Source organism: Denticeps clupeoides, chromosome 1 (assembly GCF_900700375.1).
Source record: "Denticeps clupeoides chromosome 1, fDenClu1.1, whole genome shotgun sequence".
Classification (NCBI taxonomy): domain Eukaryota; kingdom Metazoa; phylum Chordata; class Actinopteri; order Clupeiformes; family Denticipitidae; genus Denticeps; species Denticeps clupeoides.
The window spans coordinates 33,167,841-33,195,008 of record NC_041707.1 but is presented as its reverse complement, the minus strand read 5'-3'; the positions used below and the strand labels follow the sequence as shown (position 1 = coordinate 33,195,008).

The 27,168-nt window shown below is 43.5% G+C and overlaps 2 protein-coding genes across 4 annotated transcripts; one reads left to right on the top strand and one right to left on the bottom strand.

Moving 5' to 3' along the window:
- The first annotated feature begins 9,519 nt into the window (after window positions 1–9,519).
- On the top strand, window positions 9,520–25,061 carry c1h14orf180 (chromosome 1 C14orf180 homolog). The gene is made up of 9 exons (XM_028976547.1): window positions 9,520–9,990; window positions 10,965–10,995; window positions 14,707–14,793; window positions 15,646–15,766; window positions 18,768–18,798; window positions 18,978–19,086; window positions 21,532–21,692; window positions 21,859–21,988; window positions 23,472–25,061. The coding sequence occupies exons 1-9, from the start codon at window positions 9,838–9,840 to the stop codon at window positions 23,675–23,677; spliced, it is 1,029 nt and encodes a 342-aa protein (XP_028832380.1). The 5' UTR covers window positions 9,520–9,837; the 3' UTR covers window positions 23,678–25,061.
- On the bottom strand, window positions 17,975–26,912 carry LOC114788200 (uncharacterized). 3 transcript variants are annotated; one of them, XM_028976516.1, is made up of 2 exons: window positions 25,675–26,912; window positions 17,975–19,353 (listed from the first exon to the last, which is right to left on the bottom strand). In XM_028976516.1, exons 1-2 carry the CDS (start codon window positions 26,704–26,706, stop codon window positions 19,318–19,320), a joined length of 1,068 nt encoding a protein of 355 aa, XP_028832349.1. In that variant the 5' UTR covers window positions 26,707–26,912; the 3' UTR covers window positions 17,975–19,317. The 3 variants fall into 3 exon arrangements, with proteins under 3 accessions (XP_028832349.1, XP_028832358.1, XP_028832366.1); XM_028976525.1 differs by lacking the exon at window positions 25,675–26,912 and adding an exon at window positions 20,428–20,501 and having other exon boundaries at window positions 17,975–20,305; XM_028976533.1 differs by lacking the exon at window positions 25,675–26,912 and adding an exon at window positions 20,412–20,491 and having other exon boundaries at window positions 17,975–20,305.
- Between the last annotated feature and the right edge of the window lie 256 nt (window positions 26,913–27,168).

The following is a 27,168-nucleotide window of genomic DNA, read 5'->3' as shown; positions in this document are numbered from 1 at the left end:
TATCAACATTTTTTTACGCTGCTGATCTATATTTCTATATCTATATCACATAACAGGTTTATGGTAATGCATTTAACAGGGAGCTACTAGTGCATACTTTTCTTGGTATCATTATGTATTGCAATTCCTTTGTATAGCCTACAATGTAGAACAATATATTGGTTGTATCTTACACACAAAAACTATTTTCTTCTATCTCATTTGTTGAAAATACTGTTAGGAATTTTTTTTTGATGTTGTTAGGCTCCATTCTGTACAGCCTAATAACAGAATTTTGGCCAAAACCAGCCAGGCCCTGCACAACAGATTAATGGAAGGGGTGGGTACGTTGCACAAGGCTGCAGGTGCACCATGTTAGCGGCGACCCTGCACAAGCTGCATACAAAAAAAAGTGCATCTCACCCAGCCGGGAATGTCTGTTTTTACAGATGAATGCAGATCCTGGTCACGCTGATTTGACATTTGAAATTAGACGTCTAGGTTGCTGGACCACTTGGCTTTCAGAGTTTAGACCAACGGAATGATGATCTCCAGAGAGAGAGAACGGTGATTGCTGCAACTGTGGGAGGATCTCAGTGGGTAAAAACTGCAGCTGTTTCTGGGCTTGTGAAAGTTCTGGGTTTCTGGGTCTGGGCACATGTTTCATTGCGCTCAGTCGAGGAAGCATGACAATCTCCAGATTCTGTACTGTCAAGGAGTCTGCAGTGGAAAGGAGAGACAGCAGCTGTGTCTCATTTAGAGCACAAAACAGGACATTCGGGTGAGTCGCCCTGTAACAGGATTACTCTTGCCAATAACCCAGGCGTGTAGATCACATAATCGTCCTGATGACTCGGCCAGGGTCCTCCGTGGTTCAGGCCAGAAGAAAACGGCGGGCAAATAAATGAATACATTCAGAAACACAAAGGGCACAGGTGTCCGAGAGGAGCTAATGATGTCCCAGTCGGCGCCCGCTGACCCTCGCTCGATGCCAGCGCTCTTTGTTGGGCGCACGTGTGCAGGCTGTCACAGGTGGTCCTACTAAGGGGACCGAGCAGGAGCTGGAGAAGGGGAAGGCCCCGTGAGAAAATCAGGACATGTCCCAGACTGATAGTTTGTATATTTTGACTGATAAAATGGACCATGTCACGGCCGTTTGGCATGGCGAAGCAGGTGATCGGAAATGAAGACAAGACTTGACGAAGAAGAAGGACGCATTTGCATGACGTCACGAAACAGGGGTTTAATTTGTGATGAAGAGGACAGGGGAAGTAACATGTAACAGACACAAACAGGGCAGCTTTATACATCAGACACAGGTGAACACGATTAGGAAACATTACACAGGACAAACGTGAAACTCCGGTCCAGATCCCGGACCGGATCATGACAGACCAGATGACTGACACGCCTGTGTTGATTCTTCTCCTAAACTCAAACCATTCTGAAGTCATTCCAGCACGGGCAGCACATCAGGATGCCTGTGTTTAATTCCATGGGGTGTGATATATAAAAATAAATCAAACCCAGAGGATAGGACCACCCCACGCTTGTCCGAAGCCCCTGGTAATCAGATCGGCGGCACCTTTTACGGTGACCTTATGTGATTATGCAGGGCTGATTAATTCCAGCGTGGGGACTGAGTGGTGCTCGGGATAATGATCTGCCCACGGGTTCTATCAGCATGTACCAGTGCTGGCAGGATCCATGTCAAAGAGGAGACTTTATATGAGCATGCTGTTTTTAAAAAGCACATTCGTGCCTCCATGCAAGAACTACACTGCTATGTATTACCAACATTGAGACATTAATGAAACCAATATGCATAAATAAACTGATTTTATCAAGACGGTTTGGACATTGTTAATTAATTACAATCTTAATAATAGTTAATTTTAACATTCATCCTAAATGTATTATCTTTTTTTTTTTCACTCCATTATCTTCAGACACATTTCATGCATGCAAGTTGCATTCTTCATCATCCTCTTCGTGATGAAGAACAAATGTCAAGTCAAGTCAAGTCAAGTCAGCTTTATTGTCAATTCTGCCACATGTACAGGACATGCAGAGAATTGAAATTACGTTACTCTCTGACCCATACAAGTAACATTAAATACAAAAACAGTAACAGTAACATTGAATACAAAGTATAAATACAATTTTAAAAAAAAGCACAATATACAATTTTAAAAACACCATATACAAATAAGGGCACATGGTGGAGAGTGCAAAACCAGGAGAGTGCAAAACCAATAGTGCAACAGAGGTAAGTTTAAAGTGACGAAGTGACAAGTGAATGTCCCCTCCTTGCTCAAAATGCTCTACATAATGAGGGGCAGAAATGTAAGGATTCACCCTGTTGGTCACCCTGAGCCATCATATATATGTGCAGTTTTATATTGTTATCATGTTGAAGTGTTTGCCAAACAGTTTTATTCCCCAAGTGCAAATATTTGCATTCGGTGTCCTGGTTTTCGGCTCAAACATCCTGCGTGCGTCTGAATCATGAGACCAGTAAAGAGCCTTGGGCTTCAGGACAGCGAGGAACTGCTGTACGGTAAGTCTGTGGTAAGGTGCTCAGGAGGTCTGATGATGTCCACGTTTTTCAGGAGTAAAAGACCCTCATTCAGCCATTTTCAACAAGGTCGTGTCTTTTCCCCTCATGCCCACTAGAGAGCACCAGTGTGTAGGAAACGGTGGTCGACTTCTTGCGATATTTTATCTTGTTTTTCTTCCCAACATTTTACTAATAAAATCAGCAATTTCCCTGTGTTTTCTTTTGACTTGGATTGCCAATAAGTCTGAAATTCCTAAAAAAAAAAAAAAAAAAGTCACTCATGATAAACCATGAACTTTGTCAAATAGATTTACAGTGGTGGACAGGCCCTGTTGCTCGTGGTCAGTAAAAACCACTGAGTCAGCTAATTGCCTAAGATCCAGACAGATGGCAGCAGCATTTTCTAATGATTACGCACAGGTCATAAAACACCTCACCGGGCGGAGAGTGACGCCGGCGGGTCAGAATAAAAGTCCAGGGGGACTCTAACATGGATTAGTTAACTGTGCGGTAAAGAAAGTTCTCATATAGATGATTAGTTCATCGTATGTACAGTTCAGGCCAAATGTTTTCTTTATTTTCATGACCATTTACGTTGGTAGATTCTCACTGAAGGCATCAAAACTATGAATGAACACGTGTGGAGTTATGTACATAATTAAAAAGGTGAAATAACTGGAAACCTGTTTTATATTCTAGTTTCTTCAAAATAGCCGCCCTTTGCTCTGATTACTGCTTTGCACACTCTTGCCATTCTTTCGATGAGCTTCAAGAGGTCGTCACCTGAAATGGTTTTCCAACAGTCTTGAAGGAGTTCCCAGAGGTGTTTAGCACTTGTTGGCCCCTTTGCCTTCACTCTGTGGTCCAGCTCACCCCAAACCATCTGGATTGGGTTCAGGTCCGGTGACTGTGGAGGCCAGGTCTCCTCTTTTTGTTAAGTTTTGATGCCTTCAGTGAGAATCTACTAATGTAAATGGTCACGAAAATAAAGAAAACACATTGAATGAGAAGGTGTGTCCAAACTTTTGGCCTGTACTGTATGTACCATATAGACTTTGGAGATGCTTTATTTAGCATGCTGTGCATGTGTGGGCCTGAGTGTGGGTGGGTGGGTGGGTGTGTGTGCATGTGTGTATATGTATGTGTGTCTTCACCCTTGTGAGAGAGATAGAGATGAATTGATTGATGGCTGGACCTTGACATATATAACATACAATACAAGACACTTTGTACATTAAATTAATAAAATTCATGATAGAAAGCATGTGAAATGTATTTTAATCATCTCTTTAATATGACTTCTTAACTATCATTATTGGGCCACTTTGGTTAACTTAATCATTTTAATAGGAAGGATTTATGCATTAATACATATGAACTGTTACAGATGTATCTACAAAATGCATATTTTATTCTATTAAGTTTTTTTATCCAGCATAATTTTTAATTGTTATTCTCAGAGGAATGAATTGTTGACTTTGTGAAAGTAAAAAGTTGGGGGTCACTGAGCAGAAGCGGCAATTCAGTATCTACTGCATAAGCACAACAGTCACTGTGGCTATGTATAGTATATGCTGAGGCAGGGCCATGCGCCTCCACATGTGACAACAGAACAAGTCCACAGCAGCACTTTTTCCTCTTTGCGTATTCCCACAGCGTCGCATGGCCACACTACATATTTTTATCTGTCTGCAGAAAGCAAACAAACAAAAGAAAAATGGTTTTGACAGATGTGACTTTGCTGAGGGCACCGGCTGGGATACTTCGTTGTCAGTTCCATGCTGTCTCTGCAGACATTTTGATCAAAACAGACCGGTCTGGGCCACGCTGACCTGTTCCCCTGACAAAAGCACCTAAAGTCATGCAAGCATCAGAACTGGCTCGTGGAGCAATGGAGGAATGTGTACTGATCTGATGAATGACATTTTTATTTTTTTCAGTGTAGCGTTAACCTTAAGAAAATCTGGAACCAGACTGCATTTCAGCAGTGTGCTGATTTGGACAATGTTCTGCAGGGTAAACTTTGGGCCGTTACTTTGAAACGTACCACCTAAACATTGCTGCTGACCAACTACACACTTTCAGGAAACTGTATTCCCTGATGGCAGTGCCATCATGCCACAATGCAAAAAATTATTCAAGAATCATTTTAGGAACACAGCAACATTTGAGGTGTTGACTTGGTCTCCAAGTTCTACAGATCTCAGTCAAATCGAGTTGCTGTAAAACAAGTCTGATCCATTGCAACATCAGCCCACAACTTAAAGAATCGGCTAATTAAACACGCATGTAAGAGCATTAAAAGGTCAATGAAACATAAGCGTCACAATAGCAATTGAGTAACTGAGGTTCTTTCCATGGATGATTTTTATCTGCCAGTTGATCTTTATTGGCATTTAAGCGGATCTCAGCCCAGACTGCAAACAGATGGTGAAGCAGCCATCGCAAAGTCCCTTGTAGCTGTCAGAGGAACCCTGCCAAACCCAGCCAATGCATTTGCTCATTAGTCATAAGACCGAGGACATACTGTAAAAATTGAGGCAAAGATGCCTTTTGAATTCTTATCCGACATGTTAAATAGTAGCCTGTGTTCTCATTACAGTGATTCGTATGCTTGGTTAATTTAGCAATTTGAGATCATAGGTTATAGATAGAGATGCTGATATGAGAATGGCTTTGTCTTTCATGCCCTTTCAGCTGTTAGACCTTTATACATCGATTGAGTTGAAAATGTTCACAGCACTTTTACTGTATGTAGTCAGCACCAAGAGGTCACTTTGGGAACACAAGGCCCAGGGTACTGTCTGTGAAGGGTCATTTGTCTGTCTATAATCAACACTCATAATGACTTTGCTGACAGCATGCATCGCACATCAAAGATTTACAGTTTAACATTAATATTTCCAGTGGTGGCCTGTTACGTCCCTGGACGTATGCTCCCACGTGTTCTGTGTGTTTGGCTGTGTTTTGCGTCCTGTCCCTTTTAGGTTGACTTCGTGGGAGGAGTTGAGGCCTACCAGCTCCATCTGCCATTGGTCACCTCCACCTATTTAAAGAGACTTCAGATGGTCTCCGGGAAGGTCCCCAGGGTCTGCTAGGCCCTTATGCTTTTGGGAGGTCCCCAGGGTCCACGGAGATCTGCATAGAGCTCCGTTGGGGATCTCATTCGTGTTTCTTGTTGCTTTGTGTGATAGTCCCTTTGTTGTTAGCCTGTTAGCTGTTAGCCTGTCATGTGCCGTTTTTGGTAACTTGTACGTGTTTTAGTTATCCCTGCTGTTATCCCATCCCTTCCTTTAAGCTGTTTTGATGTTGGTTAGCTGTCCTGAGTCCTCTGTCTTATTGAACCTGTTAGCACACTGTAAATAAAAGCACTGTTTGTATCATTTGTTGGTTGCATGTGTAACAGTGGACCTCCTCCTCTCCACACCCTTGTTGCGTTTCTGAGACCCCTAGACTTAGGAACGTGACATGGCCTAGCAGTTAAGGAAGCGGCCCCGTAATCAGAAGGTTGCCGGCTCGAATCCCGATCCGCCAAGGTGCCACTGAGGTGCCACTGAGCAAAGCACCGTCCCCACACACTGCTCCCCGGGCGCCTGTCATGGCTGCCCACTGCTCACTCAGGGTGATGGGTTAAATGCAGAGGACAAATTTCACTGTGTGCACCGTGTGCTGTGCTGCTGTGTATCACATGTGACCATCACTTCACTTTGACTTTGACTTTGATTTCCACAATCATGTAAAGTAGGGCTGTGTTACACACGTGCATCACAATGACCAAACAATCACTTTCACATCATAGCACAGGACACGTTGACACACAACGAAATGTGTCCTCTGCTTTTAACCATCACCCTTAGTGACCAGTGGGCAGCCATGAAAGGCGCCCGGGGAGCAGTGTGAGGGGACGGTACGTTGCTCAAGGGAACCTCAGTGGCACCTTGATGGTTCTGCATGTTCAACTGTAAGCCTTCAGTTAAGAGTCTGCTTCCTTAACTGCTAGAACACCGCAGTAATCAATGCGTTTTACCTGTAAAGACATAAAATTTGAAAATAAATTAACTCAATTCCTATTTTTTTTTAAAGGCACTTAAACATGGGAGCAACTACTTTACTCCCTTGATGTTCAGGATTCACCAATTCCTTAAAGTACCACTGGTAATGGCTGATTCACACGGCATGCTGCCACTGTCCTGCTGCTTCATATTTTGATATAATATATAATTGTATGCTGGTCCATCACTGTGCGTTGCTAACTTGTCAACCCTGTGTTTGAGTGTGACACCCGGGCTTCATTCATAATAATACAAATGCGTGTGCATGAGATAGTTCATGTGAATTGGTTCTGACAGCATTCATGCGGGCCCCTATTCTAGAACCACTGAGCTACAGTTTTGTGATGAATGATGCAGAGTTATTATTGGGGGGCTAAGTGTCCTTGAGGAGGCAGTGATGCCTTTGTTTTGTACATTTAAAAAAGCCAAAACCACATCTCATGTCTGGGAGCGTCATTTAGTTTGTACTGGTGTTGCATCCTTCCACCTCAGCAGCCAATAAGAAAGTTAGTCAAGCTGCACGTTCTCAGGGTCAACACTTGCAGCATCTTTCTTTGGGTCTCAGTTTAACTGTCCTCTTGAGTTCCTACCCATAAAGAGAATGAATCTGTGGGAGCCACCTACATTTCAAACTCGGCTCCAAAGTATTAAGATCAATCAGCGAAAAAGGCACGGCCTCTGCCATGAACTGGTGTGTGTTCACAGGAATTCACAGGAAGGTTCCAATAATCATAGATGGCATTCATGGCGTGTTCATTAATGCCATTAAAGGCATGAGTGACAAGAGGTTATTTAAAAGTGAAAAGAAAGTGAGGTAATTTGTCATTGTGAAGCACAGCACACGGTAACACAACAAAATGTGTCCTCTGCTTTTAACCATAACCCTTGGTGAGCAGTGGGCAGCCGTGACAGGCACCCGGGGAGTGGTGTGTGGTGACAGTGCACTGCTCAGTGGTATCTCAGTGGCACCTTGGCAGCTCGGGATTGGAACCGACAACATTCTCATTACGGGGGTGCTTCCTCACGCGCTAGGCCACCTCTGCCCCGTTTGAAGTTAAATTCTAATTTTATTTGTCATGTACACAGTCATACACGGTGCTTGTTGTAATTTGGGCAAGGGAACTTAAGAAAAACGATCTAGTTACGTCCTAGTTCATTCCAAAACTTCCCAACCAGGGACACATGCTTGCAGGTTTCAAAAAGAATACAAAACCTTTAGCTTCATCTCTACCTTCCTGAAAATGAAAGCTACAACATATAATAATAATACTTAACTGCAATCTGCTTGATATGAAGGGTTATCATTTAATCGAGTTTAGAAAGTGAGCTATCTATGGTCAACTTGGCAGCTAGCTACCAAGTCAAAGAATTAACTTCAGCCTAGAATGAATGGCCAGCTTGTAATTACTGAAATGGCCCATTTAGCTATTACTTTCTGAAACACTAATTAGTTTAATTCACTAAAAAGGCAATCCTTTGGCTGTATTTTTAGGACTGTAGCTCTCCAGCGAGGCTTTTAGCAGCTCAGCACCACTCTGTAACCAAATGCTGATGGGATCTTGAGCCAACAGCAAATGAAGGTATCCCAAAATGCAAATTACTGTCATCAGGTTGCTCCCTCATAAGAACATCCAGTTGGCATTGCAGCACAATATGCTTCCAAATTAGGTTTAGTGATAACATCATTTCAATTCAAGGGCTCCCAGTGGTTAATGTCATTTCACTCTGCGGAATAAATGCAATAGATAGAGGATTGCATCAACTGCAAACTAGCACAACTGCCATGCATGCGCGTACAGCAGATGGGTCGTGACAGTATTTGACTTGGCCGTAGTGCAGTTGCATTCAATTTACTGCCCTTGCTGCCCTAGCTACCAACCCCGTACAGCCAACACAAAAACAACACAAATAACTTAACTAGGGCAAACACAATTAATGTTTGTGCGCCAGATCCATTCTGTGTGTAAAAGAGCAAACAATGATGAGACAGCAATATATTATTAAGGTGTGCAATAAATATTTTCTTGGGAAAGAGAGGAATAGCGTAAAATGTACTGTATTACACAGTGAAGTATTAAATACTACAGAATAAGAGCAATTTAACACCCGCAGTAGATATTTTGAACCACTGAAACTACTGAAATGAGCTGTTTTTGTTTTATGTATACACACTACATCGACACTTGAAAAAAAACCTTCAGTGTAAACATCAAGAGGGCTTCAAGGTACGAATTCTGCATAACACAATGAAACATCACATGGCGCTGTGTGTCGCTGAGTACTTTCGCATGGTTTGGCCTGGAGCCTGTAGAAGTTGCCCCGTCATTAAATAAAGGGTATCGGCTTGCTGTGTTTGGACAGTGCTCATCTCTCTTCATAAATAATACGGGTGGCTGGATGTTTGCTGTCACGCTCCATCTCTTTGGTTATTTAACTCGTGGTGACAATAGAACACTCTGAACCTTTAGTACCATCCATTATGATAACATTCTGTTGTTGGAAATAATGTTATGCATTACAACAAATATCACTTTCTAATAATGCATTCAATAAATCCTTCTAATTAATGACCACGAATGATTTATTGGAAAAACAGAACAATGGCATTATTTTTACTGTGTCTCAAGTTTAAAAAAGAATTGACAAAAGATCATAATTGAGATTATTAGTGGGGATTAAACGATGGATAATACAGAGACTCCTTCTTCCTGATGGCACTGTATGCACACGCCGACCGTGCTCTGCTCAACACAGAAGTCGGATTGGCAGGAGTAGATGTCAGTCGCAAGTAAGCCCCGCCCATTCTGCCGCTGAGCTTCCTTTAATCTGTCTGATGCAGAGTGGGAGGAGGGATGGAATGGATCTTTTTTCCCTCTCTCTCTCTCTCTCTCTCTCGCTTAGCCTCTTAGCTCTCCTTTCTCGCTATCCCTCCCTCTTTTCCTCCCTCCCTCCTTCCTCTCTCACTCCCTCAAACACACACAACCTGCCCTTGAGTTGGTTGGGAGAGACAGAGACCAGACCACAGACGTCCTCGCTTTGTATTTTATCCTATGTTTAGCTTTTTTGAATCTTTCCTCTTGACACACACTCGGGCTTCTCCATTCAAACTGCTTCCTCTTCTCGTTCCTGCTTGGTTTTTGGGGAGGGGGCTCAGATGGGAGGCGCTCCTTCCTCGTCTGCTGTCACTGCCTCCTCCTCTTCCTCCGCCGGCGCTGGTGGCTTCCGAGCGGACGTCCCAGCCGCAGGATGCTGAACGGGGGCAGGGAGAGCCTGTTCGAACTGGGCCGCCGGCTCCAGCAGCAGGGGGAGTCCCAGGCGGCGCTGCACTGCTTCCTGAGCTGCCTGCTGGGTCTCACCCACGTCCAGAGCTTCCACTCACTTCCCAACTGCCTGCACCAGGTGAGAGACCTCCACCCCCCCCGGCCCGGGGCACTCAATTATTCATCATGCATGTTTATGTGCATAGAAATGAGCTGCGTGGGAAAAGAAAGTCCGTACCGCTGCCTGCACACACGCACGCACGAGTGTTCCTTGCACAAACACACTTTAAAGGCACAAGACAAGTGCTCTCCCTCTCTCACACACACACACACACACACACAAGCATGTGGTTTCACATCGATGGCATTTTTTATTTTTTATCCAGCTGCACAACTGGATTAACGTGCCTGTAATATGACTTGAACTGGCAACACACAGTCTGATAACAGCATTTTACATTCCTCCTCCCATGAACGTTCCTTCCTGTCATCTGGTGCTGACCGTTCTGATGGTTTGTGGGATAAGTGGCCTAACTATAGTGTCCCGCTCTGTGTCCCCAGCATTATCTTTTCAAGCTCAAGTGTCCGGGGAAAATGTGCTTCATTTATAGTCCTAATGAACGTGGGGTATGATGTCGAGGAGGATTTGCCACTGGGCCCTTAACTGTTGGCAGCGTTTCACCAAAAAACCCTCTGATGGCACATAAGCTATGGCAAACGCGAGATTTGTGCCAGCAGCAGTAATTCACGGACTGCGGGCAGCGGCATTAATCTGAAGGCCAGCCAGTGACGGAATCACACCGTGTGATTCCTGCCAATGTGTACGAATTAAATAACAGTCGTAATTACTGTATATTCAACACAGTCCCATTAAATCTTGAAGATTGAAGGCCACTACCCCGAGGTCACTTTACCATGATGCTTGCTTGGTTGTTTGTAATATGAATAATAATCATTACATGGATTAGGATTCATTTATTACGTTTTTTTTTTTTCTGCATATGCTAAAAGTGTCCCGATCTGTTGGAATTGACAATTGAGCAGCATTGTGAAGCATTATGTGCAGTAGGAATCAGGATGGTGATGTCATGTCTGTCTGTTCCCTGTTTTCAGATTGCAGAGCTCTTCATCTCTGAAAAGAACTGTATCCTTTCGTTTTTACCGCTTGTGGGCTGAAGTGTCAGTCTCCGCTGTTCATGTAGCACCTCAGTAGCCGTAGTAATGGCGAGAACATGAAACAATAAATCTCTTCGTATTGGGTTGACCGGGCCAACGTTACAGCTTGCAATGGGGAAGAAGGCACAGTCCCCATTGTTTCCGGCCCGGTTCGAGCGTCCGCAAGCACCGCTCGGCCTTCTTTGTGTGCCGGGAAAGAGATTGATGAGAGCCCAAACGCAGGTCCACAGGCCTTCACCCTTTTACGTGACGCTGCCGCTTCCCATAGAGGATCTGTAGGCTCTTATCTCGCCGGCGGTGATGAGAGCGTCAGCGGTAATTAACCTTCCCGCGGCATACACTGCACGGCGGAAAGATTAGGAGGGATGCCGCCGGGTTATATGATATACAGTTAGTCACCTGTCCAACTCAAGGCATTCACTTTACCAACGGATCAGGTTGTTCTCCGCGTTCCGGATGCGGCCATTTGTTACGCCCACTTAATTAATGCACATGCACCGGGCGAACGTGTGCGATGAATCAGAAGCCCACCACCATCTGTTTGAAGCTGCGTCAAACAGGTTCTGTTTCCAGCGCACCTGATACTGAATGCGGTGGAGTGTCGTGGAGTGTCGTGTGGCCATGGTGCAAGCATGAAATATTATCATGCTAATGATACTTACAGTGGAGATAAAAAGGAATATGCAAAAATGAGAACACATGACCTGCACAATTTCATTGAAAAGAAACAACAACAAGGTTGTTATGCAAAATGTTATCATGTTAAAAAGTTTTTTTTTTCGCGACCTGATCTTCCTTTTTCTCCCATAGACATTAATAGCAATGAAGTATTTTGCTTTGCCTATCTACAGCGTATTGTCTTTATTGGCTAGGCATGGAGAAAAGGGGAGGGGCAAAAATAAATAATAAAACGTAAACATGTAATCATTGTTTTTCCCCAGCGCTAATTAATACTAATCAATGCAGTGTAACATACCACGTAATACTGTAGTTATCGCTGTTATTACCATCACTGAGTATTTCATCTGCAGAATGAAGTGTGATCAAAAGTTCATGTTTAATGTATGATCATTCCGGTCATTTGGCAGCTTGAGTGCTTGTTGTCACAGATACTCCTGCCTCTGATGGGGGGTATTGGTAAATTTTGGTCCTATTGATCTTTACTGGCAGTCGCAAGGCTTTGGGAAAGAATGTTGAGTCTGTAAGTACATGGGTGAGTTTTATAGCTGCGGCAAGGGATGGAGAATTAATAATGAATAATCGTGCGGCTCTGAGAAGATGAACGGGGATCCTGCACGTTCAAAAGTGCTCATCCTCTACCGTCAGGTAGAGAAAGCCCCAGAAACAGATGGGACAAGGACAGACAAATGTCACGGCTAATTAGCTGCAGCGTGGACTTAGCTGGCACCCAGAAGAGCATCTTATACAGATGACTTGAGGTCACATGAGTCTGTTTACATCCTTCAGATCACCCTGGGGTCCAGAACAAGCAGGCTTTGGAAATGGTATATCCACCACCGGTCATGGTTTCCAACAGTTTATGCTGAACAATCTCTCATCATTTACTCATGTTAATGAGCATTTCATGAAGTGGCTTTTGAAGACTCAGTCAAATGTTCCCACATTTACATTTATGGCATTTATCAGACGCTCTTATCCAGAGCGACTTACAATCAGTAGTTACAGGGACAGTCCCCCCCTAGAGCAACTTAGGGTTAAGTGTCTTGCTCAGGGACACAATGGTATTAAGTGGGGTTTGAACCTGTGACTCTGTAGTCTTCTGGTTCATAGGCAAGTGTGTTACCCACTAGGCTACTACCAATAGTGAACAAAGCAGCCATGAAGGTAAAAGAGAGAAAAACTACTTCATCAAACTTACTTTACTTTCTTTTTCTACAAAAACATGAAATATTATTGCATTAAATTTAGAATTGCTCAATTGTAGTCTCAATAACCACCACACCAAACGTTTGACTGGTATTGTATATGGATGGATATTCACAGTCTAGTGTGTTTCCATGGACATGCCACTTGATGGTACTGTATGATGTGTGAATGTAGGTCATAATGAACTGAAGCACAAAGCTGGTGCCCTCTGTTCACAACGGGAATAATCATATATAATTATTTTGATACAACTCTTCTTCATTTCAGTATTCTCCTTCATCTTAGAGCATCCAAAAAAATGTGAAGACAGTGAAAAAGGTTGTAATTATATGTAAAGTGATTAAGCTTTTAACTTAATTTCAGGACTTATTGTTGATGGCTGACAGAAATGTCCAACATATGAAATGTGTCTTCCTTTAAACAAAACACTTTGTTTGGTCTGAGTATACACTACATCACTAATTTAGGAACAAACACACAACAGGGCAGATTTCTAACTTCACAACATCTGAGAAAATACACTTTATGGAACATAAATACCTCAAACAAAATGATCAAATCAACTTCAACGTAAGTCTATGTAATGCTGTTAAAACAAGCAGATTTGAATCTGATTTTTTTATTTCTTTTTTATATCATATTTTCTTTAAATGTTCACCACACCTTCATGTGCTCAGTCTGAAAAGAAAAAATGTCTGTCGGCATCATGATGCATTGCCCTGTCTTCATATAGCCTGGCTGCCTTGTATCGCTTGCATATGAATCTCCCCGTTAAAGTGTGCCAATAGCCTGTAAATATGATTGCCAAGCACCCAACAGCATTAAAATACGTGACACTGCTCCAGACAGCATCTTGCCTCTTTGCATTTATTTTGCATGTTTTTCTATTCAAATGTGTTAAATGCTCTGAAGCAGCGTCCTCAGATGATCGTGTGCAAAGGTGGTGTGGAATTATGCACTATTGTGTACCAGTGCAGCTTTTGTCATGCCTCTGCTAATGTTTCTATTTTAGCTCATTGTACAATATGTGACCGGTATGTGCGGCATGAAATTGGCCCGTGTTCTCCATACTCATACAAAAATAGTCACCATCATTAAAAATATGCCTGTAGACGTTTAAGAAAAGTAATAAATGGTACTTTTTAGCTATATCGCACCTTTCGCAAACCCAAGGTCGCCCATTTGATTAAATTGCCTGCTGTGAAACACATGGCCTGGGCGTTAGTCAGGTAGTCATTTCACCAGGGACAGTTAAGTCCTTGCACCGCGGCAATCCACACAGAAGCGTTTGGCAACAGCAAGAGGCACACGTGCAACCCACTCTTTAATGTAGGTCATGCATGTCTCCCAGGCTATTTTAAGAACATTTTCCCTCTCTCACCGGTGGGCTTTAAAGTCACCTGTCAAAGCCAGGCCTGTGTCATCTTACAAAGAATTTTTTTTTTTTTACAACTGCGCGCCTGTTTATGCGAACCAGCGCTTCCTAGCTGCTCTATTTTTAGCCCTTCCAAATAATCACTTTGTAATGCAGAGATGCAAACAATACAGTCCGGAGCAGACACGTGCACGCTGTCCCCAAATACGACTGGCTATGCTGGATCGGCAACTTTGAATGAACTCCCAAAAAAACGATGCTTTTTATGAATTGAATGAAGGCTTATGGTCACCCGCAGGTTAATGCGTACGTAGGAAAAAAGAATTGAAATCGATCCCGACATTTCGAGTGTGCCCGCCCTCATCCAGTGACTAATCCCTGTGACAAGCGCGGCTGATCCTTCACCCATATAAACAGATGGCAAGGCTCTTCAGTTCATTCAGGCGGAGAAGATGTTCTACGAGGTGGCACTAATTGAGCTCACGGCTCTTCAGGGGAGCACAGGCAAGTGCACACTCACTTTCACCCCCTTAACCACCACAAAACACCACAACGGTAGGATATGTATCGGCCAGTTTATGTTGCCCTCGTTCATTTGTGCGCATGGCTGTTTGAATCAATGATCTGAATAATCAAGCATGCCCTACATAGAAGTAACAAATGTGTGTGTTTGCCGTGAGTGGTTTTTATTGTGCGTTTATTTCTTACCTGAAGCCGTAGCCTTACAATTCGCGATGTACCGTGATGTAATGCATTTTTCTTATTCAAATCAAGCATCGGTTGTCTAAGCAGCAGCGATTAAACAGACCTTGCGGGGGAACCCAGTCTCCCCTGCAGCCCAGAGCGATATCGGTGGCGCGTTTAACCCCGGTCCATCTTTATTTGCTGAGAAGCACACGTGTGCGTAAGGAAGAGCCATCCATCACCGTCTGCAGGCCGGCTGGCCGTCCGGCTGCTGCTGAGGCAGCAGCAGCAGCAGCTCGTTCGTGCGAGGGGACGTGAAAAGACGAATGGCCGGGACCGGGCCATAACTCATTAGAGCTCTGGAGCAAGATTTTTGACTCAGCACTCACCACGCGGAGTTGAGAGTGAATGGGTGCTTAACCATCCGTCCATTTAATTCCATTAGAACATCAGCACAGTTCTGTCTAATTATCCCAGTGTTCACAGTTTACAGCCTCTTAATGCATGACTGTGGCGTTGCAAGTTAATTGTCCGACCTCTGCACACTCGATGTCCCGTGCCACACTCGATGATTTTGGGCTCCTGTCTCACTGTCCCTTCAGTGCCCGCTCGCCACAATCTGATTAGCCCTGCACTGTCCCCTGTGCGTGTTGTGCTGCGTGTGCATGGCAGGCTCCCAGGAGGACGCCTCACTGGGCTCGCAGGGATGGGCGTCTCAAGAGGAGCTGACCGAGCAGGCGTCCCAGGCCAGGGACCTGGAGAGGCTGGCTCAGATGTGCATCGTGAGCAAGAGGTAACGGTCATGCTAACGTGAGCTAATGCTAACATTTCATTGTATCACTTGTCACTTGTTTTGACCCATTATGCTACAGCTTACTGGCCAGTTCATACATAGCAAGAACTCAGTACTGACCATAAAGCGAGAGCTTCAAACAGGAAGAAAGTCCCTCAGTCCTGTTGGCCTAGTAACACTCAAACATCCACGTTGTAATGTTCCGCCTTCTTCCTCTTCAAGTTTCTCCTTTCTAAACCCAACATGCATGATTATTACAGCTTACTGGCCAGTCCATACGTAGCAAGAACTCAGGACTGATCATAAACGCCTTAGCAAGAGCTTAAAAGAGGAAGAAAATCCTTCAGTCCAGTTCGCCTAGTAACACTCAAAATGTCCACATTGTAACGTTCCGCCTTCTTCCTCAACCAGTTTCTCCATTCTTAACCCAACATGCATGATTATTACAGCTTACTGGCCAGTCCATACGTAGCAAGAACTCAGGACTGAGGACAGTTTTGGTTGAAAGTTGAGGAGTACAATTTTTTCATTCTTCTCTATTTGCCAAAAGAGCTTCATATTTTAGGAAATGAAAACAGCGAGTGAAAGTGAGTGAGTTAAAAAGGAGAAATGGGTAGAAGAAGAAGGCGGAGCATTACAATATGGACGTTACTAGGCCAACGGGATCGAGTGTCTTTCTTCCTCTTGAGCTGAACTTGATGCGCCGGTCATTTGTAAGGCCACAGCATACACACAGGGAGCGGGATCAACATTTATATGCCCCCGCTGGCACTGGTTGGAGAGCGTTTAACCTGATGGTCTGCTGTGGGATGTGGAAAGGAGCTTGTTAGCTGGATACGACCAGTGGTGTCCTTCATTATTCATGAAGGTGCAGATTGTTTTATTGCTGTCCCTACAAGCTTGAGTTTCAAGTGTCAGGACGAGCTGTTGCGCTCATTCCACGTAATCCACCGATCCTGGCCTAAGTAGCGGGGTGTCAGGTGTCTCCAGGGAATCCAGGGCTGCGGAAGGTAGCGTCTGCCTTTTAGAAGAATTAACCTGTTTGGTTTTGATGGTTTATTTATGTGACCAAATGTCCTCAGAAATGCCCTCAGGATTAAATATTAAAAATGCACCTTGCAAACATTGTTCTTAAGTCTCTTGCATGCTTTCTATACACACCAAGACAATTCCATTGCATTTTTATATTTATTTGTTGCTGCTACTGCTGCTAACCAAGTCTGGAAATGTCATTTAAAACATCAATAGTGTTGATTTTATACCCAAATGGCAAATGGGAAGGAAATACTAGTGAAGGAAAGTATAGCTTCCTATACAAGCTATCAAAAAGCTGGCACAATGGCAAAGGAGGCACAGAAATCTGCTGTTCATAAGAAACAGGTTGTGAAGAGCTGCGATTATTTCTTGGTGAAAGCTATGGATACGATGCCCTGGTTGGCTCTGGAGCAGAAGTAAACCAAAACGCACAGGCTCATGTTGTCACAGTAACGCTGGCAGTCAGATAACAGAGGGCCAAATAAGGGCACCACCGCACTCTTGGCACCGCAGTGGCGTTTTCCACTGGCTCACCTGCGCAATCACAGCAGATGACTGTTGGGATTTACTGTGCCGCTGCTCACAGGAACTGCGATGCAGATCAGCGTGACTGATAGTGGTCAAGGGTGGGGCGGGGTGAGGGGGGGGGCATCGTTCGTCCCACTTTAAAATGAGTTATTTGTGTTCTTAACTCCAGCAAGGGTACCAGGGCTGATGGATACATTTCATCTACCGGATCAGGTTCAGGTATATGTTTACCTGAGCCTGTTTTTTTTTTTTTTTTTGGCTTTTCACTCAATGCTTGCCAAGTGATGCTGAGCGAACATGCCAGCTGTTTAAAGTAGCATTGTGCATGACATCCATAATTCAGTATATGCAGATATCTTTCTTTCTTAGCTAATGTAGAGTTGTATCTTATCAGCCATGTAAGATGTTAGGTTAGGGACAGAAAAGTCCCTTAGAATATATTATTTTTCATGCCTACCAAGCAGATGTTTTACTTTGGTCACATCACATGTCCAATGTAAAGGCAGCCTAGACTTCTGACTGACAGTCATGCCAAGGCAGGTTCTGAAGGGAGAGGTGCAAACACTCAAATACATGTGGAATAAATTGTTTTTAATAATGGCCAACAACACACATTTACATTTACAGCATTTATCAGACGCCCTTATCCACAGCGATTTACAATCAGTAGTTACAGGTACAGTCCCCCTGGAGCAACTTAGGGTTAAGTGTCTTGGTTCAGGGTCGAGTGTTTTACCCACAAAGCAACTACAACCCACCCACATTCACCTCTATAAACAGAAATGTAGTAAGTGGGATTTGAAACTGGGCCTTCTGGTTCATAGGCGAGTGTGTTACCCACTAGGCTACCATCACTTCACTCAGAATACAAACTTAAAATACAGCTCACAGCATACAGTGGGTACCATCCCCAATTCTCGACAGGCAGCTGGTGACACAGGTTCACTTCTAAAAGGGTCCTGATCACCCGAACATAGCAGGCAGCATCTGTGGTGGATCAGAGCCCATCTCACATGAGGAGGATTCACAACTATAATGTGGCACTGTGGATCAAAATGAAAGCAATAAGTCAAGAATATGAATATGTATATAACATAGAAATTTTATAGATCAGAGCATTAGAAAAAGAGACTTAGGTCATGGGCCTGGGACACTGCAGTGTTGACCAAAGAGCATGGGATGTGACATTGGTCAGAAGGACCCATGACAAACAGTATAACATTTCAGGTCAAGTGTCATGTGCAGTGTGAGCAGCATGTTCAGGGCTGACTCGTGTAAAACTGTGGCATCAGCTGTCAGTTAAGCAGAGGTAGTACTGTCGGAGGAGAGGGAAGACATGTCACATGGGAGAATATACAGAGTCTACAACCACAGGACTGAATGACAATTTCATAAAAATAAAAAGTAAAAAAGTGAACTAAACTCTTTTATCCTTTAGACCTCATCTGGCATTGGAATACAGTGGCAAGGTATGTAGGCAATGTCTCCAGAGCATTTTAATATTTTTAAAATAAAAATAAAATAATCATTATAGGCATGTTTGGAAGATATGTGGGTTACGTTGTATGTTGTGGGGATACAATGTTACAATGTTGTGACACCACTCACAAGTTCTACTGGCCATGCTGACCTTTTTAACTTTTTTCAGGCAACTAAAATCCACCAGAGAGCATTTGGAAATGACCACCCCATCACCACCAGGAGTCTGGAACTACTCGCCACTGTCTATGCTGAGATTGGCAAGAGCGAGTATTCTGGTAAAAGCCTTTCCACGATCATATATCAAATATATTTGCGTGTGTCACATCTCATACTTTCATGCATACAACACATTGCTCATGGTTCCTAGGACCAAACCTCTTGCTTCAGCCTCTGAGAAACATACTGGCAAAAACAAACATCTCCATGAAGATGACTTTTTGAGCTCGCACCACTGAAAGGGAAGTACCTCTTCGCCAGACAGCAGACATACCCTGATGAAAAATAATTCAGGGCTCTCTGGAACCTCCGGGCTCTCTGGCCACCTCCGGGTCATCGAACGCGCCATCAAAGGATCTCCTGCAGCCTTCCAGGGACACGTAGACGAAGCAGAGCTTGGTGCTCGACACACAGCCCATCAGCACATTTTCGTGGTGAAGAATGATGTTGGCCTTACAGGCAGATTTCTGCATTTCCCTTGTGATCTTTTTCTTAGCACCTGTTTCCCATAAAATTATGTTCAGTATGACACCCAGTAGAGGCACATAATGTATGAAAACCATTTCACGGTGTTCTATATGAATATAAGAATACAAAACCATCACAACGGCAAAATATAAAAAAATGATGGCAATCATGAAAGACCAAATTATTCCTCTCATCCAAACCGAGTGGAACCAGCCTTTGGACTGCGAAACGCTGTTCACAATTCTGACTGCTTCAGCGTACTTTTCTCGATCTTGAAGGACCAGGTGCAGTTGGTCTGGAATGCCGTGTTCACTGAACACCCCAGCCTGCCATCTGTGGAGACCCTCTTGGTTTACAGCATCGAGATTCAGTAGAGCCTTGCCACTGTAGACGGACGGCGGCTGAAACGGCGCCACCGTGGAGCTTCGTAGCTCTCGGTTAGGTGTACAGAGCACCTTCAGCAGCTTCTCCAGGAAATCAGGGTCATGAGCATCCAGATACGTTAAGTGGCACAGGTGTAGTGGCGTGCAGGTTTCAGGCTCCAGCAGAACAGGGATCACGGGCTTGCGCTCCAGACAGTCTCTGAACAGGGACATGTTGGCCTCCAGGAGACACCAGCGGCTCCTCACAAACTCCTGGCTGAGGACGAGCAGGACTTTCTGGCTGTTGTAGATGCTTTCAGCCATGTTCTCCAGCACCGTGCGACCTGGGATGAAGTCCCGCTCATGGTAGCAGGTTTTCAGGCCGCATTCGGGGGACTCCAGACGTTCTATCAGGTCCTGCGTCCACTGGCTGTCGCTGCTGCTGTAGCTGACAAAGACATGAGAAACGTCCAGAAAGTCACTTTTATTTGAGGCCATGTCCTGGAATGATACATTTTCAATGTGTTATTATATCAAAAGTTTCTTTAATTTACCTTTATTTATACGTACCGTAATACAGTCTAGTTTTATGTGCTACCCCGAACACTAGGAAACTCGACAGCTGAAACGTAACAGGAAAAAACAGCAGACAGGAAACAAAGAAAGGTAGACAGGCCGAGCAAGTTTTTACATGTTGTCACATGCCTGGGGTGGGTCACGCGGTTGCCATGCCACGTTGAGATGAATACATTTAGTGCTTTTTGATCTGTAATAGCTAATTTGCTGACTACTTAGCTTGCTTTGCTACAAATAGGAAATTCAAAAATGTCCAGATTAACATCAGTGGATTAGAAAGGTTGGAAAGATTGGGCTAAAATGACTAAAAACTGTGTGACAGAGGGCAAAAAAAGTGAGGACCCTGTGTCATGTGCTTTATGATGTGCTTGCTGGTTATTCCACAACTCTATAGGGTACTAGTGCCATTTGCATCTGTATATTATTTTTCATGTTAATTTATTTATTAAATATTTATTTATTTAACCTTTTCAACCAAGTCCTCATGGGCCAAACGATTATTTAAAAAGTCCACAATTTGACAAATTTTAGGAACAATGGCCGTTTTACCAGTGAAACAAAACACAGTCACACATGTGTCACACACACTTGTTCTATTCCTAAGTGATACTGCATCCTGGGCTCTTTTGCAATTTCCCACTTGTGGGACTAATAAAGGTTGATCTTATCTTTTTACATTTACATTTACATTTACAGCATTTATCAGACGCCCTTATCCAGAGCGACTTACAATCAGTAGTTACAGGGACAGTCTCCCTGGAGCAACTTAGGGTTAAGTGTCTTGCTCAGGGACACAATGGTAGTAAGCAGGATTCGAACCCGGGTCTTCTGGTTCATAGGCGAGTGTGTTACCCATTAGGCTACTACCACCACTGGTTTACTGCTGCCCACTGCTCGCAAAAGGCTGGTGGGTTAAATGCTGAGAACACCAACATGTTCTTTTTCACTTAATTGTGAATCATTTTCTTTTTCTTTTTAAGGAAAAGGTGATCAGCTATGTGTTGCAATCAGATGTCTTTGGATTTAGCTTTGTTTTAGCTTTATTGGACATAGACTTTCTTTCAGCAGAACTTATGCAATTTCGGTTTGTTTTTGCAGACTCCCTGGGCCAGTGTGTCTCTGATCTGACCAAAGAGTTCTCCACTGCAGAACCATACTGTGACCCCGACAACAGCACCACTTACAACCACTGGGAGAGACACTCTGAGGTCCGTCACCGAAAGGACTCCACCCCTCAACAGAATCCACAGAAACAGAAGGTGACTTACATCCAGAGTAAAATGAGACCCTGGAGTTCCTTAAAGTGCACACAGTACTGCACACTCCCGGAAAACTCCAATCCAACAGAGAGACCAGTTTTCAATAGAAATATTCTCTCAACTCTTAGCTCACTCTCTCTCTCTCCCTTTGTCTTTTTAATCACAGTCAGCCAATGGTAAAACTCCAACATCAATACTGAAACGTTCTGGCACTGCTGGCACAGAGTCAGATCCCACTCACAGGCGGAAAACAGAGAGGCGGGTTCGATTTCGGGAGCCTGAGATCATAGTCCATGGTGAGTTGGGGAGAAAAGATAACACATAGTGCTATTAACTCTTACAGATCTACAGAGTTACCATGATATACCCTACGATCAGTACTCGAGTTGAGGAGGGATGAGGTCGGATGCCACTCCCACCCACCCCCCAAATAAAAACAAAAGTCAAAATTATCCCCTTTCTAAAACGAACATCCCCCGTTCCTTCCCTTGTGCTATTTTATCAATGAATGTATAGGTCTATTGAGTACATTTAGATTTGTGGCATTTATCAGACGCCCTTATCCAGAGCGACTAATAATCAGTAGTTACAGGGACAGTTCCCCCTGGAGACACTCAGGGTTAAGTGTCTTGCTCAGGGACACAATGTTAGTAAGTGGGGTTTGAACCTGTGACTTCTGGTTCGTAGGCGAGTGTGCGGCCCACTAACCTACTACCCCCCCTGAGTAAAATACTGTGAGCAAGAGGGCATGCATGAAAAATGAGTTTGTCAAATAAAAAAAAAATGAAGCTTGGTAACTGCACAGTAGCCCATGACATAGGTAATATAGGCAAATGCCAACAGAGCCAATAATCAACAGGTTCCCAACGCATTTTATAGGCTACAATCAGAGTGCGGCACACACAATGGTATTTGAGTGAAAATTCAAAACCTGACTGCTGACTCCACCTTGTTGTCAAACCAGAATCTGAGCAGCAGCAGTAGGGATGATGGGCTAGAGCTGCAGTCAATGTCTCTTTATTCTAAAGTTCATTTCAGACAGCAAAATAGCAACAGTTGTACAATATCAGCGAACTAGATAAAGTTATATTTACTTGGATTCCCTGTGTTGGATCTGCAGACATCCCTTACTGTGATGGTTTAGGGGGTAAGTGACTGTACTGACACACAAGAACTGAATGCATGAATAACAGGGCTCACATCCAAAATGATCATTTTTTTCTGAAATGCATGACTTGAGCACAAGAAACTTTCTTTTACGTGTGGATATAAATACTGTTGTTTAATGTTGTTTATTTTTGCCACTGGAGCCTCCAGATGAATGTTCTATATTTCATGTGGATCTTCTGTTCTATCTGTTCCATTGGGCAAAATGTTCTGTATAGTAGGAGGTCTCCCTATAGGAGACACTCTCACTTTGCATTGGTTCTCTTTTTGCTTGCGGATCTACCAACCAGTAGGTCACCTACTAACCTGCTAAGTTGACGCACTTTTTTCAAGGCCACCCAGTGAACCAGTGATGGAACATTATATCCAATAATGGAGCATATATATTTTTTTCATTTGGTTCATCCAGAAGAGAAACTCATTAAATGACCATAAATTTGATTATTTATGTGTGTGCTCCAAATTAGGGTAATTTGAATAATTTTTCATTCTCACAGTAGTTTCTGACCACTGAAAGCAACATTGTTGTTGTTTATATGTATATTATTAATTATTCATTGTTTCCTTTATATTGTTCTGTCCTGCATTGTATATTTTGGGCGTCATGTCCAGCATACGACAGTAGCCAGAGTCGTCCCCACCTGGCTCTTCTCACCTGCCTGCTGCTGCTGCTGTCAGCGCTGGGCGTGGCCCTCTACTGCACCGGTAGGCGGCGGCCACAGCGCATGTGCGAGGAGCTGGAGGCCTCGCTTGCGGTCTACTTGCTGCACTTCAAGCAGCTGCTGTGGGGCTGTTGGGTCTGGCTCACCATGCAGTGATGCACCACCACCACCAGGGGAGCCGCTGCACCTCCACCGCACAAGTGGCAAGGATGGAGTACCACAGCCAAAGGGGCTCTTTTAAGGGACAATTTTTGCGGTTATAAGAACAATAATGAGTTGAGTTTGCAGTAGTTAAGTGTCAACATAATTGCCATGAATTTCTGCAACACTTGGTGCCCACAGGACTAAAGCAATGCGCTTTAAAGCAACCCCTTTTCAAAATGCTGATATCTCCATTTTGTCTTCTTGAATCTCACTGTCGGTGTAGTAATTTTCTTGACACTGGCAGAATTGTGTCATGTAAAGACTATAATCAAATGCTTTTTTTTTTCATGCCTGTTGCAATAACAAGGTGGTGGGTGTGGCAAATCCCTTTATTAATATGGCATTGGACACGCAAGCAATATTTATGCCCATGTAATGCTCACCCTGAATGTTTCATTGGCTCACATATTATATTCAGATGAATGTCTCCATGGAATGCTAAGTGTTTTTTATTTAGTTTACTAATGATCAGTTTTGTACATTGAAATGACTGTATATAAAGGACATCAAGGACTGACACGTTACTCAGCCTTGTTGATGCACAGTTAACTGAATGTAGCATAAAATATGGTTTATTTAAATATATGTGTGTGTGTGTGTGTGTGTGTGTGTGTGTGTGTGTATATATGTATATATATATACATGTATATATATGTATGTATGTATGTATAAGGCACAATGCTGGTTTCACATGAAAAAATGAGCTCTGCACAATTGTCTTCGCCTTTTACGAAAATGTTCCCGGTCTTCAGCCATATCAGATGGTGTTGTGCTGACACAAGACTCAGCCTGGATGCACCGGCTCTGCGTTTGTTTTACCGACGTACCATCCTGTGACCTCTGTTTGATTTTTTTATGGTTTTAGCCTTTTTCTATTTTCACTGATATTCAGGTTATCTTAGATGTGTTGTTTCATTTTCCTGAAATCTTTCCAACTTACATGGTGGGACTTAAACACATATTACGTGAACACACTGTGCTTTAAAATGAGAAAATTGAGTAATACTGTGAACATACAATACAATTGAAAATAATCTTATCAGATACAAAACAGCATAAAACGTTTTTGCATTAATCGGGCACAAAAGAATACAGTTTGTTTACCAAGCACACAAACCAACTAAAAAAAGTGGTCAATATTTTATTAGTTTTTAAACAGATTATAAACCATCTTTAGCAATAAAAGTCATTCTTTAACCTGTTACAGTTTTTATCAACCCGATAGGGGGGAAGAAAAAACGTTTCTTTACAAGAAAGTGCCTTTCCTGAACCTTGTACCTTGGTTTGTTTTTATCCACTATTTGGATTATTTTAAATAAACTGCATTACATACCAATATGTGTGGACTTGTTGTGTGGCAGCTGTTAAACACAATGTCATGAATAAAATGATCACCGAGTATGGAAAAATAGAAAATGGTTTAGATATTAACTCAACTCATTAAAAAACATTTCCTGTTTCTGGTTTCAAACTAATCAGAAGAAGTATTATATTAAAAACCCAAAGCATGTTTATATGTTGTTGTTTTTTTTATTTCTGGTACAGCTGAATTTCCGAACGGCATATTATCAAAAATAATAGTATTAGTAGTAGTATTAAACACAAGGGTTACATACCATTGTAATCCATATGCACAAATAAAGAGATTGGCAAGAGCGAGTATTCTGGTAAATGCATTTCCACATTTCCACGATCAGAGAATACACAAGCATAATCATATATTTGCGCCTGTCACATCTCATACTTTCATGCATACAACACATTGCTCATGGTTCCTAGGACCAAACCTCTTGCTTCAGCCTCTGAGAAACATACTGGCAAAAACAAACATCTCCATGAAGATGACTTTTTGAGCTCGCACCACTGAAAGGGAAGTACCTCTTCGCCAGACAGCAGGCATACCCTGATGAAAAATAATTCAGGGCTCTCTGGAACATGGCCCGGGCCACCTCCGGGTCATCGAACGCGCCATCAAAGGATCTCCTGCAGCCTTCCAGGGACACGTAGACGAAGCAGAGCTTGGTGCTCGACACACAGCCCATCAGCACATTTTCGTGGTGAAGAATGATGTTGGCCTTACAGGCAGATTTCTGCATTTCCCTTGCGATCTTTTTCTTAGCACCTGTTTCCCATAAAATTATGTTCAGTATGACACCCAGTAGAGGCACATAATGTATGAAAACCATTTCACGGTGTTCTATATGAATATAAGAATACAAAACCATCACAACGGCAAAATATAAAAAAATTATGGCAATCATGAAAGACCAAATTATTCCTCTCATCCAAACCGAGTGGAACCAGCCTTTGGACTGCGAAACGCTGTTCACAATTCTGACTGCTTCAGCGTACTTTTCTCGATCTTGAAGGACCAGGCGCAGTTGGTCTGGAATGCCGTGTTCACTGAACACCCCAGCCTGCCATCTGTGGAGACCCTCTTGGTTTACAGCATCGAGATTCAGTAGAGCCTTGCCACTGTAGACGGACGGCGGCTGAAACGGCGCCACCGTGGAGCTTCGTAGCTCTCGGTTAGGTGTACAGAGCACCTTCAGCAGCTTCTCCAGGAAATCAGGGTCATGAGCATCCAGATACGTTAAGTGGCACAGGTGTAGTGGCGTGCAGGTTTCAGGCTCCAGCAGAACAGGGATCACGGGCTTGCGCTCCAGACAGTCTCTGAACAGGGACATGTTGGCCTCCAGGAGACACCAGCGGCTCCTCACAAACTCCTGGCTGAGGACGAGCAGGACTTTCTGGCTGTTGTAGATGCTTTCAGCCATGTTCTCCAGCACCGTGCGACCTGGGATGAAGTCCCGCTCATGGTAGCAGGTTTTCAGGCCGCATTCGGGGGACTCCAGACGTTCTATCAGGTCCTGCGTCCACTGGCTGTCGCTGCTGCTGTAGCTGACAAAGACATGAAAAACTTCATGCTCTGTCAGTGGTGGAGGAGAAACGTCCAGAAAGTCAATTTTATTTGAGGCCATGTCCTGGAATGATAAATTTGTGTTATTATATCAAAAGTTTCTTTAATTTACCTTTACTTAAACGTACCATAACGTACTATTATAACGTGAATAGTCCATTTTATGTGCTACCCCCCAAGTGAACAGTAGAACATGCCAGGAAAAAACAGGAGAGAGAGAACAAAAAAATGTCTTGTGTTGTGGCAGGAATAGGATGGGCCATTGTGGTGGCCATGCCATGTTGGGATGAATACGTTTAGTGCCTTTTGCACTATGTCTATTTGCACACTGTGAATCTCCAAAGCTTCGCAATCTCATCTCTCTGTGTACTTGAATATAGTCAGATGACAATGAAGTTGACTTTGACTTGACTTTGAGGTCCCCTTGAACAAGGTGGAATACACACTGCTCCCCAGGCAACTTTCTTGGCTGCTCACTAAGGAGATGTGTTAAAAAGAAACATTTTGTTGGAGCACCGTGTGC

What these genes read in the sequence shown, in the direction of transcription:
- c1h14orf180 (XM_028976547.1), top strand. Translation starts at nt 9,838, where the DNA reads ATGCTGAACGGGGGCAGGGAGAGCCTGTTCGAACTGGGCCGCCGGCTC. An exon ending in CTTCATCTCTGAAAAGAACT is followed by an intron (nt 10,996 to 14,706) that starts GTATCCTTTCGT and finishes CCATATAAACAG; the next exon opens with ATGGCAAGGCTCTTCAGTTC. An exon ending in CATTGGAATACAGTGGCAAG is followed by an intron (nt 18,799 to 18,977) that starts GTATGTAGGCAA and finishes AACTTTTTTCAG; the next exon opens with GCAACTAAAATCCACCAGAG.
- LOC114788200 (XM_028976516.1), bottom strand. Translation starts at nt 26,706, where the DNA reads ATGGCCTCAAATAAAATTGACTTTCTGGACGTTTCTCCTCCACCACTG. An exon ending in GCGCGTTCGATGACCCGGAG is followed by an intron (nt 19,354 to 25,674) that starts GTGGCCCGGGCC and finishes GATGACCCGGAG; the next exon opens with GTGGCCAGAGAGCCCGGAGG.